General features: G+C 37.6%; 1 protein-coding gene across 11 annotated transcripts in view; it reads left to right on the top strand.

The window, feature by feature from the left end:
* Positions 1–12,969, top strand: part of SLC41A2 (solute carrier family 41 member 2) — a 127,421-nt gene that overhangs the window by 43,028 nt on the left and 71,424 nt on the right. For 10 of the 11 annotated variants that reach the window (XM_047742206.1, XM_047742201.1, XM_047742196.1 and 7 more), the window contains 2 exons: positions 1,530–1,637; positions 11,661–11,732. In XM_047742206.1, coding sequence (XP_047598162.1) covers positions 1,530–1,637; positions 11,661–11,732 — 180 coding nt within the window. The remainder of the gene's footprint in view (positions 1–1,529; positions 1,638–11,660; positions 11,733–12,969) is intronic. The other variant, XM_047742205.1, reaches the window with a different exon arrangement.

Raw genomic sequence — 12,969 nt, 5'->3', positions numbered from 1 at the left:
TAACCTCTGAAGGAGGCATATCCCACAAGCACAGCAGAATTCTTAACCCACTGTAAAACATGGGAAGATTATTTCTTAGTGTTTTGGCAGATTAAGAAGTCTGGGATCAGCTGGGCCCCCAGTGCTTTTTTAAAGGCTCATCCTTAATTGACTTGAACCCTGGAAGGATTCCCTCGCATATTCTTTGAACCAGGATTTTACCAAACACGGATCTGATAAACATTTCCTAACCTCTTTAGGTCCTAGTTCTATACCTATTTGAAACAACCTCTAGGGCAGCTCTGGGGACAAATTGCATTTTTCTTTCATTTATCTGATGGACTTAAGTTTTACTTCTCTTACCTGTCTTGGTATTAATGACAAGGCTGCATTCTTGATATTTTTTGGCATAAATCAAGATTAGTCCATAAAGTCTTTCCTGGAACAATCACCTCTTAATGGCATTAATAAAGTAGTAAGTTGTGTTATTAAGTGATTTGTTTTAAGTGATTTCTTTCACTTTATAAGGTACTTTAACATGTTATTTTCATTATCATGGTATTTTCCCAAGGACTAGACAGGGCTGTCAGACAGTATCTTCATTTCATGGATGAAGAAATGGAGATCCGAAAGACATGACTCATCCAGGATTACGCAGCTACGTTGTGACTGATCCATCCCTAGAATCACAAATTTTCTAATTTCCAATTTAGTGCTTTTTTATGGATCCTGTACACTGCAGCCTCTTGCCTCACTCCCTAAAATGGGGACCAGAACATGGGATGACTCAAGGATGAACTCCCAAGGTTCATTCTCGGTCCCATCTTCTTCTTCTTCTTTTTTAAATTTTTTTTAAAGATTTTATTTATTTATTTGATAGAGCGAGATCACAAGTAGGCAGAGAGGCAGGCAGGGGGCGGGGAGCAGTCTCCCCACTGAGCAGAGAGCCTGATGTGGAGCTCATTCCTGGGACCCAGAGATCATGACCTGAGCTAAAGACAGAGGCTTAACCCACTGAGCCACCCAGGTGCCTCTCTGTCCCATCTTCTAGCCTTGGGAAAATCATTTAACTTCACTGAATCTTTGTTTCTTCATCTGTGAAATAAAATAATAATATAATATTACTAGACTTTTCCTGTGGGGTTGTTATAATGAGTGTTGGAACCAAGATTCAAATCCAGATGATCTCATTCTTGAGTTTGTGCTCTTAACTACTAGTTAAACTGACTCCTGTCCTCATTAAGGGATAAAGTAAAATTTAAGGGTATCAGTCATGTAGCAAGCTAGATGTATTTGGGATGTAGTGACTATATCAGCTATCACTTCCAATTTAACTCGATCTTCTAAAGCAACTCAAGGCTTCAGAGCTGTGGAGAATAGGGTTAAGCTAAATGTTCACTGATTAGATGACCTGTGTTGTCATTCAAAATGTAAATACAACATTGCAGGAAAAAAAGGCTAAGATTTTTTAAAATGTCGTTTTTCTAAAGTATTTTTTCAAGAGCATCAGAAAATTCTGTTTTGTTTTGTTTTGTTTTTTTTCCTTGCAGCACTGGGAGGTATTCAAAAAGGTAACAGAAGTTTTCATTTTAGTTCCTGCACTTCTTGGTCTCAAAGGGAACTTGGAAATGACATTGGCATCCAGATTATCCACTGCAGTAAGTTTTTTTTTTCCCACCTCTAAGTATGTGTATTACCTATACTGTTTCTGAGAAGGAGAACTTGTATCAGGAAAGTTTTTTTTCCCCCTCTATCTGATAAATTTCTGGACCTCAGGGATATGCTAAGTAGTAATGGTTGATAATATCCCAGAAGTTCTCTAGGTTGGCTAATTTGTGAATTACAGGCCCTCCTTTATCCCGAGAAGTAGTATACTTGCCTCATTTTACTCCAGGGCATTCTAGCAGTTATCAGTGCTTAAGACATGGGACAGTTTAGATATTGAGATTCTTTATGGTTCAGTGTTTGGTTGACTGGTATTTAAACCTTTTGTGGTTATAAAAGTAATACATGCTTATAGCAAAAACTGAAGAAAAAAAAATTACAAAGAAGAAAATTTAAAATCACTTCAAATTCTTCACCTAGATAAAATCATATATTAATATTTTGGTATAGATCCTTCTATCTATATCTATATAGGTAGCCATCTGTACTTGGCTATCTATACTTACAGATAGCATATACTCTCTTAAAATCTGTGATAATCAGTTTGAAGATATACCATGATCATCTTTCTATATCAATATAGACCTGTGCCATTATTTTTATTGGCTATGTACTTTTCCCTTACATAGCTCTCCTATAATTCAGTCCATAATCTATTATTAGATATATAGGCTCTTTCTAATGTTTTGCTATATAAACAATATTATAATGAATACTTTTTTTTTTAAGATTTTATTTATTTGTCAGAGAGAGAGAGGGAGAGAGAGCAAGCACAGGCAGACAGAATGGCAGGCAGAGGCAGAGGGAGAAGCAGGCTCCCCGATGAGCAAGGAGCCCGATGTGGGACTCGATCCCAGGACGCTGGGATCATGACCTGAGCCGAAGGCAGCTGCTTAACCAACTGAGCCACCCAGGTGTCCCAATATAACGAATACTTTTATACATAGAGTTCCGTATTCTTTTATTTCTTTTGGGCGTATTCTAGGATTTTAACTGTTCAGGAAAAGAATGCATTCTTTTTTTTTTTTTTTTTAAGATTTTATTTATTTATTTGAGACAGCATGAGAGAGAGCAAGTGTGAGCAGGGGGAGTGGGAGAGGGAGAAGCAGACTCCTTACTGAGCAGTAAGCCGATGTGGGGCTTGATCCCAGGACACTGAGATCGTGACCTGAGCCAAAGGCAGCTGCTTAACTGACTGAGCCACCCAGGTGCCCCCCAAAAATGCATTCTTTTAAAGCTTTTGCTACATATGCTAAATTGTCATTTAGGAAGGTTTTTAAAACCAAAGCCCCTACAGGGCTCTGAGTTATTTTTAGAAGCCCAAAGGACATTGTTCTCTCACTGTAGCATTTGTTGGGGGTTCCCCATTGTGAAACCAAATTATGTAGATTAAAATCATGCTGCTACAATGTTCACAATAGCCAGATTGTGGAAAGAACCTAGATGTCCATCAACAGGTGAATGGATAAAGAAGATGTGATATATTGGGGTGCGTGGGTGGCTCAGTGGGTTAAGCTTCTGTCTTCAGCCCAGGTCATGATCTCAGGGGCCTGGGATCGAGCCCCGCATCAGGCTCTCTGCTCAGCGGGGAGCCTGCTTCCTGCTTTCTCTCTGCCTGCCTCTCTGCCTACTTGTGATCTCTCTCCTCTCTCTCTGTCAAATGAATAAATAAAATCTTAAAAAAAAAAAAAAGAAGAAGAAGAAGTGGTATATATACACAATGGAATACTATTCAGCCATCAAAAGAAATATTGCCTTTTGCGACGCCATGGATGGAACCTAGAGGGTATTATGCAGAGCAAAATAAGTCAATCAGAGAAAGACAATTATCATATGATCTCCCTGATATGAGTAATTTGAGAGGCAGAGTGGGAGGTTTGGGGGGTAGGGAAGGAAAAAATGAAACAAGATGGGATCTGGAGGGAGACAAACCATAAGAGAATCTTAATCTCACAAAACAAACTGAGGGTTGCTTGGGGGAGGGGGATAGGAAGAAGGTGGTTGGGTTATGGATATTGGGGAGGGTATGTGCTATGGTGAGTGCTGTGAAATGTGTAAGCCTGATGATTCACAGACCTGTACCCTGAGTCAAATAACACATTATATGTTAATAAAAAGATAATAAAAAATCATGCCTAGTGGGGTTCACTTCAGGGAACTATCTACCCAATTTAATTTAAGTCAAAAATTAAGCTATCAGAGGTTATTACTAATTACAGGACGTTTAGTATATGAAGTTAAGTTCTTTTATTTGTTTAAAGGTGCTACAGTGAATGAGTCCATCTATGAACTGGGGGGGGGGGATTTGCATATCAAAAGGTAACCAAGAAACTGAATAGCTGTGTTGGTGATAGATACAGATGGAAATTCATTACTTTTTGGCGCCATGGAATCCACTTACATTGCTCCGTTGTTAAACTTTTAGATCCAAGGTTTAAAGACCAGGTTTTCTCAAACAATCCTATGAAGCCATTAAGTCCATATAAGAATATTTTAAAAAAATATGTTAGAACAGCAATCTTAGACTTATCTGAAAATATTTAGAAAGCATCATCAAGCAATGTACAAAACTTCAGTTTACGGAACTACTTCAATGAAATTGCATTGTCACCATCAACCAAATCTCCAAACCTAAGAATTAAAGAGGAGATTTCAAATTTTCATCAATTATTATGTGAGAGGAAAGAAAGTCCAGTAATTTGGTAACACCATCGTTCTTAGAAGTATCTAAATTGGTAACACTAGCACAAACCAATCTCGATTCTCCAATGACTTTGTTTTAAAGTGGGCATCTGTATTGTGTTACATATAGAAAGTATAGTGACCATGGGATCAACCTAGTAGCTCTCAGTGCTAAGAAATGATCTCTAAAAAATGTAATACTAAGATGGTAATACAGTTTTTTAAAAATTTGATTAAATTTCACATTCTAATATCTCAGAAGATATTCATCATATATTCATTATATAATGGTGACATTTGGTGTCACCTGAATATTGATTTTCACACTTGGTGTTCCACCAGAATGTCCATTATACCGCTAGCTTTTATCTTAAAAAACAAAACAAACAAAAAAAACCTTTTTATGTGGCTTTACTGATGTTTTCAGGGTTAGTGAAATCATATACATGTGTTCCATATACCATCTTTTTTCCCCAGTGATCTGCATTTGCATTATGCTTTCAGAACCGGTGGGTCAGGAAGGTAAAACTCAATCCAAGAGGTTTATGGCCAGAGAGGGGAATAAGGAAGAGGTCTTGAAAAACAAAACGGGCAACATTTAAAGGAAAAGGAAGTTACTGGAATGAGAGTTACAAGGTAGCTTTAGTTTCATTTTGTTGGAAAATGAACTTTGTTCTGATAAATATAGTTAAGCATACAAGCTTTTAAGCAACTGGATAACTCTGCCTGGAAAACCAAAATTTTGGCTAGCTTATCTCAGAGAAAATATTTCGAAAAGGAACATTCTTGAGCATTCTCCAGTATTTGTTTAGATTCAAATAAGAAATGGAACAGGCCACTCTATTTTGAAATAGGCTCCGCTGTAGGGAAGCCAGGTAATAAGGGATATGCTACAAATTAATTTGCTTATATTACCATTAACATTGAATAAAGGTGAATTTAATATTCATGTTTAATTTGAACTTTATGTGTTGTGGCATTTATATTTTATGGTAGATATTTCCATCAAATGTCTGGTTACATTTATTCATATTTAAGAGAGGGCAAGTCCAAAGCTGATTAAAAGCAAAGCCCATGGGAGGATATGATAACCAAGGTCCTGACTGCAGAGTGAGCTCGCTGGGCCTTTCTTTGGGAGGTGGAGGTGGAATTGATGTCTTCGATAGATCGAGAATTTCCTCCGTGATGATAAGATATGTGAGTCACACTGAAGAAATTACCTAGATCTCTAAGCAATGAAGACACCATAAACTAGATGAATATACTGTGTTTTCATGGCTTGATGCCATGAGTTATTACTTTTCTTTCTACTAATTTGTTTCCTTTTTGTTTTTTGAGGCTATTTAAGATGGGCACAGCTCAGTCAATGTCAAAGGCCAGAGGCAGGAATGCTGTTGATTTGTTAGATCTATGATTCTCAACAAGCGGTCTCTGATAAGCACTGTTAGCAACTTGCTAGCAATGCAAATTATCAGCCCCACCCCGAAGCTACTGAATCTCAAACTCTGGGGGTGTGGCTCAGCAATCTGTAATTTAACCGGCTGTTCTTATGTACGTCAGAGCCTGAGACCCCCTGTGTTAAATGAACAACCTGGAGGCCAGTGGGCGAAGACCCAGTGAGAGAAAGGGAAAATAACTGGGCGTAAGATCACATTGTGAGCCTTTGTAAGGACTTTGCCTGTTGTGGGAAATGGAAAGCCATTGGAAGATTTTGAACAGAGGAGTGCTGTGATCTGATAGATACCTTTTAACAGATTATTTTGACTGTTGTGTTGAGACAGAGGTACAGAGGGCTAAAGACTAAAGCAGAGAGACATGTCTGTTGCAGTAATACAGGCTAGAGTTAAAGCTTGGGTCAAGGTGGTAGCAGTGGATATAGTGAGACATAATTGGAAGTCCAGAACTAATCTTCAGAGAGAGATGACATGATTGCCTGATGGATTAGCTGAAATTAAATACCAGGAGTAGTCACTTGAAAATTTCTCAGGATTCGAGAGGGATAAAAGTAAACAAATTAATAGATGGAAAACTAGTAACTCGTGGTATTAAGCTATGATAACATACTATATTCACCTAGTGTATGATATTTTCATGCTTAGACAATTTGATCTCATGTTTGCTAGGTGAAGTACTACCATTCCTACAGAGTGCTAGGGAATCATTGCCAGCTGTTTTCTAATTCTGATATTGTATCAACTATTAAAGCAACTCTAGGTTAAAGACTTACTCTTTTTTTTTAAGAGGAGGGGAGAGAAACCAGAGAGAGGAAGAGAGGGGACAGAGAGGGGCAGAGGGAGAAGGAAAAATACTCCCAAGCAAACTCCCTGCTGAGTGCAGAGCCCAACTTTGGGCTCAATCCCACAGTCCTGAGATCCTGAGATCATGACCTGAGCTGAAATCAAAACAGATGCTTAACTGGGTGCCTGGGTGGCTCAGTGGGTTAAAGCCTCTGCCTTCGGCTCAGGTCATGATCTCAGTGTCCTGGGATCAAGCCCCACATCAGGTTCTCTGCTCAGCAAGGAGCCTGCTTCCCTCTCTCTCTCTGCCTGCCTCTCTGCCTACTTGTGATCTCTGTCTGTCAAATTAATAAGCAAAATCTTTAAAAAAAACACAATAACTTATTATTCTATAAAGGTAAAGGTTAAATGTTCCCAGATAAAAAAGATATTTCAATAAGAAGGTTTCCTATTTTAACAAGGGAGATTTAATAATGATGAATTCAAATCAGCTTTATCTTGCCCTCTTACTTGAGTCAAAATTTATCTCTAGATTATAATGATTAACTTCAAAATTTTTTCCTGGATTTTAACCTTTTCAATAGTAGATATATATTATAGTAGATAATTGTTGTGGATATATAACAGTAGTATATAATTAGAAAAGAATCCAACTACAGTGATTCTATAAATTGTTGGGGTTAGGTTCTGTTATCTGAGGTCTAAAATTTTCTGCTTCTGGATGCTAAATATAAAAGAGTCAAAAATGGCATCCACTGTCCTAAAGACAACATATTTTTAAAGCCTATAAATCTATTTTCCGGAGCAAATTACCTAACATAGTTTGATTAACACTTTTCCACTTTAGCCAAAACTGATTTTTGTTGCCTCAAATGTCTGCTCAGAGGAATCTTGATTCTCTGAAATTATTTTGTAACATCCTACCTTTTTAATTCACTAATTCAAAAAATATTTCCAAACCATTACAATATGCCAAGTGCTCTTATGTGCTAGGGAATCAGCAATAAATAAAACAGAAAATGTTCCTGCCTTCATTGAGCTTAACTAAGTTCCAGTAGAGAAATGTGAAAAACTGGGCAAAACCTTTCCCTAATAATTTTAAGTTATACTTCTAGTTCACATTGTAGAACTTCTAAAATAAAGAAAAATTAAACCCCAAGTAATAATATTAGTTACTATGGCATAATTTTGAGATAGTTACACTCTCAGTATTGTTTCCTAAATTTGGCACAATTCTAAATTTTACCAGTTCTTGTCTGGTTGTTAGATACAAATGAAACCTGTTTCAGGCATCTAGATTTTTTTTTAAATTTTTTTTTAAGATTTTACTTATTTATTTGACAGAGAGAGAAAGATCACAAGTAGGTAGAGAGGCAGGCAGAGCGAGAGGGGGAAGCAGGGCTCCCCGCAGAGCAGAGAGCCTGATGTGGGGCTCGATCCCAGGACACTGAGATCATGACCTGAGCCGAAGGCAGAGGCTTTAACCCACTGAGCCACCCAGGCACCCCTTGTCCCAATAATCTTAAAGCCTATCCGTAACTCATGTGCTTCAGGGTCAGATAAGTAACATATACATCTATGAAGAAGAGGGGTATAGAGATTATAAAATGTAGACACACCTCAGACTTAACCTAAGGCATTTAGATAGAAAGCATTAAAACACAACATTGGCCAGAATTTAACATATCTTCAGGCTCTCACCACCTCAGCTCTACTCATTTTATTTTTTTTTTTAAGATTTTATTTATTTGACAGAGAGAGAGAGAGATCACAAGTAGGCAGAGAGGCAGGCAGGCAGAGAAAGAGAGGGGAGGAAGCAGGCTCCCTGCAGAGCAGAGAGCCCGATGTGGGGGCTCGATCCCAGGACTCTGGGATCACGACCTGAGCCGAAGGCAAAGGCTTTAACCCACTGAGCCACCCAGGCTCCCCAGCTCTACTCATTTTAAAACGAGCTAGCATTAGGACAACTGGGTGGCTCAGTCGGTTCACTGGCTGTGTTTGGCTTAGGTTATGATCCCAGGGTCATGAGATTGAGTCCCACATTGGGCTCCTTGCTCATCGGGGAGCCTGTTTCTTCCTCTGCCTGCCGCTCCCCCTGCTTGTGCTCTCTTTCTGACAAATATGTAAATAAATAAAATCCTTAAAAATAAGTAGCTAAAACTAGCTAGTGTCTTTGCAAAAATATTGGTCTATTTTTTCTAGTTCCTTAAAATTAATTAATCTGGGTTATGTAGAAGTCTTAATCAGATCACATCCCACTATACTTGGTCACCTTCCAAGTTCTTAGTTTTTGTAGCAGAATACCATCAGGTCAGTTAATCTAATAAAAGTAGGTTTAGCAAAGGCCTTTAGACAGAACACTCATTCTTGTTCCTCTCTACTCTGAAAAAGTTTGATTGTTCGTATTAATCCTAGGCCACTGAACAGTACGGTAGGGCAGCCCAATTTTTTGTTCAGTTTTTATAATATGGAGGCAACAAAGGTCAATTTTCTGTATCCCGCCAACTCCTACTTCTACCCCCAACGCATACCCGTACCGTAATTATTTTCCCTAAGTAGTTAAATTTGGATTGTCACTTCTCCTTTCTCTTTTTTTTTTTTTTCTTTAAATCCTTGCTTCTAGGGGCGCCTGGGTGTCTCAGTGGGTTAAAACCTCTGCCTTCGGCTTTGGTCATGATTTCAGGGTCCTGGGATCGAGCCCCACATCGGGCTCTCTGCTCAGCATCCTCCTCTCTCTCTACCTGCCTCTCTGCCTACTTGTGATCTCTGTCTGTCAAATAAATAAATAAAATCTTTAAAAAAATAAAATAAAATCCTTGCTTCTAAAAATCTTTGCTTTATTAAAAAAAAGTGATTATTATTTGTGAATATATTCCACTTTGTGTTTATTTCACATAATACATATATTACACATAATATAGTGTGATTTCACACTATAAATTATATTTCATAAATGTGAAATATGTTTTATTTCACATCCTACACTAACTTACTATTTATTATTCATGATAAACTAAAAGGACTCTAGATTCAAGACTTAGAGATCTGGAAGGGACTTAGAAATTGTGATCTTCATCAGTTACAAAACATTAATTAAATAGTGTGACGTTGTTCTCTATCAGTATGGGTTTGGTCAGTAGAACTGCCATGGTAAATACTGTGGCAGTAAGGAATTTGATAGAACAATTTGGGCTTACACAAATGTGGGAAAAGTAAAGATCTGTGATGGGGGGAGGGGGGGGTCAGAGAAATAGCCTGAGGCACTGGAGCAGGGGAAGAAAGACATGGGTGCCTTGCAGTGTAAACCTCTGGATGCCTACTGTGTCTGACTACCAAGACCTTACAGAAATAATGGTCTCTCCTTTGCTTCTGCCTTCCAAATCTTAGGCAAGGTCCTGTCACTGGCAGACTGTAACCTGCAGCTTAAGGAAGAGGATTTTGAGGAAGGTGGTTCCAGGCTTTAGAAGGGACTAGTGGCAATCGTACCAAGTGAATCTGGCACTGTAGCATACCTAATTCATAGCATTTATTCATCTGTGACTCACCTTTCTTGACCTTCTCCTAGACCTTCCTATATGTGTGATTTACCTCTACTGATCACCGTTATGGATCATCAAGCAGTTCTGGGGTCTTGACATCTTATACTGTCTCATGGAATCATTTTAGATTGCTTCCTATAGACCTCTTCCTAAAAGTTATTAAAGATAACACTAATTTCTCTCATGCCTATTTCTTGAACACAAAACCTTTAAATGTTGCTTGTACCTTATTACACACTGAGGCAAAGCCCGAGGTTGTTGGAGCTACAATCATAAATTTCATGAATAATGTAGATTTGCCAGTTTAGGGAAGAAACCTGTAAATAAAGACAGCATGAATAATTATACTGAAAAACTGAAAAATCTTAATATTTGCATTGCTGGGTTCTTTGAGTCTAGAGCCCAGAGGGAGCCCAGAGGGAGGTTTGAAAATTCTGTTTTCCAGATCCATAATGGGAATGTTGATGGGAATATTGACGTAGCACTTAATCTGCTGGCTTGAAGCCAGTGAGCTAAACTCTAGTCTGTCCATAAACTATCCACAAATAACAACCCTTACATATCTCCCACTTCACCCGTTCACCTGTCTTCCATGACCAAGCAGATGATGAATAATTGAAATGCAGCTCAGTATGTTTTTTATTAATAAAGATCGTTCACTGCTTTCCAAATGATTGCATTAGAAAAACTCGACATATTTGGGTATACATGTTTTGAATCCTAAATGATTGAAAAGTGACGATTTTGCTTATAGAGCAATTGAATAATTTTTCAGGGAGTATTCTTCCATTTAGCAGAAAGATGTATAAATTTTAATATTGAGGTACACGATCAAAATTTATGTGAACTGAATGAAATTTTTATTGCTAACAATTTTAGTCTTGACTCAAATATAAATTATGTACATATAAATGATTTGTTTAATCCTGGGTTTTCTGGTCAGTAATTCTTCAAATTACATTAGTTTCATGATATGGCATAAAATGCCAGCAGCTCAAAATTGTGTAATTATTTATATTGGGTCTCAGTACACAAAATTTGGCATGTTAGGTTAACATTTGATGATGTTAATTGTAAACAGTGGACTGATTGGTCCACTAGTTCTTGTGAGCTACTAATTAAATTAGAAAATATATTTTTCTAAACATCTTGGACAAGCTAAATGTGAGATACAGGACTGGTGGTGAATCCAGAATTATATTTAAAGTACAATGTGAGGGGCGCCTGGGTGGCTCAGTGGGTTAAAGCCTCTGCCTTCGACTCAGGTCATGATCCCAGCGTCCTGGGATCGAGTCCCGCGTCGGGCTCTCTGCTCAGCAGGGAGCCTGCTTCTCCCCTCTCTCTCTCTCTGCCTGCCTCTCTGCCTACTTGTGATCTCTGTCTGTCAAATAAATAAATAAAATCTTTAAAAAAAACAAAATAAAGTACAATGTGCGTTCATCAGATGTGCTAAAGAATTATCTTTGGCTTTAAGACTTCATATGCTTATTTAAACATTTAAACAGAGAAAGCATATAAATTAGTCAGTGATACATGATGAAAGTATCTATCTTAACAGGTAAATATTGGGAAGATGGATTCGCCCATTGAAAAATGGAACCTCATAATTGGCAACTTGGCTTTAAAGCAGGTAAGTGATGCATGTGTTTGTTTACAGGTCTTGGGTTTATACATCTAGGGTTTTACTTGCAAGAGTGGAATAAATTTTAGCCCTCTTAACTTTACCAGTTAATTATTTCAGGGCATCCAAGACAATAATTTAGTACCCTGAAGAAATGATAGAATAAACGGATACTCATGACCTCTAAAAAATTTTCTTTCTCTAGAAATTGGTCAGGTTCTTCCAAATATTGAAAAGTATATAAAATATATAAATTTTTTATCATGTGTTACAGAGCCAGAATTTGAGTATTTGAGTTAATATCTGTACAAATATTTGGCACTTCAATTGCTTAGGTTCTGTTTTTTCTATTTTGATTTTTTTTAAAAGTAAATCTTCTTCAAACTGAACTTTTATATATTATAGTCATATGTTTAAGAGTTTTTCTTAATTTGTTAATGTTACTAATGTTCATATAAATGAGCACATTAGATTGTCAGTTACATATACACTAAATCTTGGATTATATAGATTATATCTCCTTCTGATCTCAGGTAAATGTCTCTTCCTCCCCAGCTACTTCCTATTATGCCCAAGACACATGACCACGGCCTCCTAGTAACTCTCTAGCAAGTGGGCTTAAGGGACACTCACTAATTTTTTTTTTTTTTTAAAGATTTTTTTTTTTTTTTTTTTTTTTTTTTTTATTTGACAGAGAGAGATCACAAGTAGACGGAGAGGCAGGCAGAGAGAGAGAGAGAGGGAAGCAGGCTCCCTGCTGAGCAGAGAGCCCGATGCGGGCCTCGATCCCAGGACCCTGAGATCATGACCTGAGCCAAAGGCAGCGGCTTAACCCACTGAGCCACCCAGGCGCCCGACACTCACTAATTTTAATCTTAGCTTGATTAGGACATCATATTGAGAAACATGGCTGCAGAACAGTAATTTCATGTATTGCATTTCAAAGACATAGAAATAAAAGAATTTTTTGAATATGGGCTTTAAAAAAATATCTGTGTAGCTGCTTCTAAGATCACAGGGTTAGAAATAAGAAAGTCCAGGATTTAATCTTAGCTCTAACATTAACCAGCTGTATAAACTTTGTTAATTTACTTAACTTTTCTGGGCTTCTTCATCCTCTTCTTTTAAATCACAGTATTGCATTAGAGATGTCAATGTTCCTTTCCAGCTTGAAATTGTAGGAACCTACTCAGGGGTAATAAAATATTTAACAAGTAGGCTACTATAAATTAATATATAAATTAAA

Source organism: Lutra lutra, chromosome 8 (genome assembly GCF_902655055.1).
Source record: "Lutra lutra chromosome 8, mLutLut1.2, whole genome shotgun sequence".
Taxonomy (NCBI): domain Eukaryota; kingdom Metazoa; phylum Chordata; class Mammalia; order Carnivora; family Mustelidae; genus Lutra; species Lutra lutra.
Note: the sequence above shows the minus strand (reverse complement) of the source record. Positions and strands in the feature narration are given on the sequence as shown.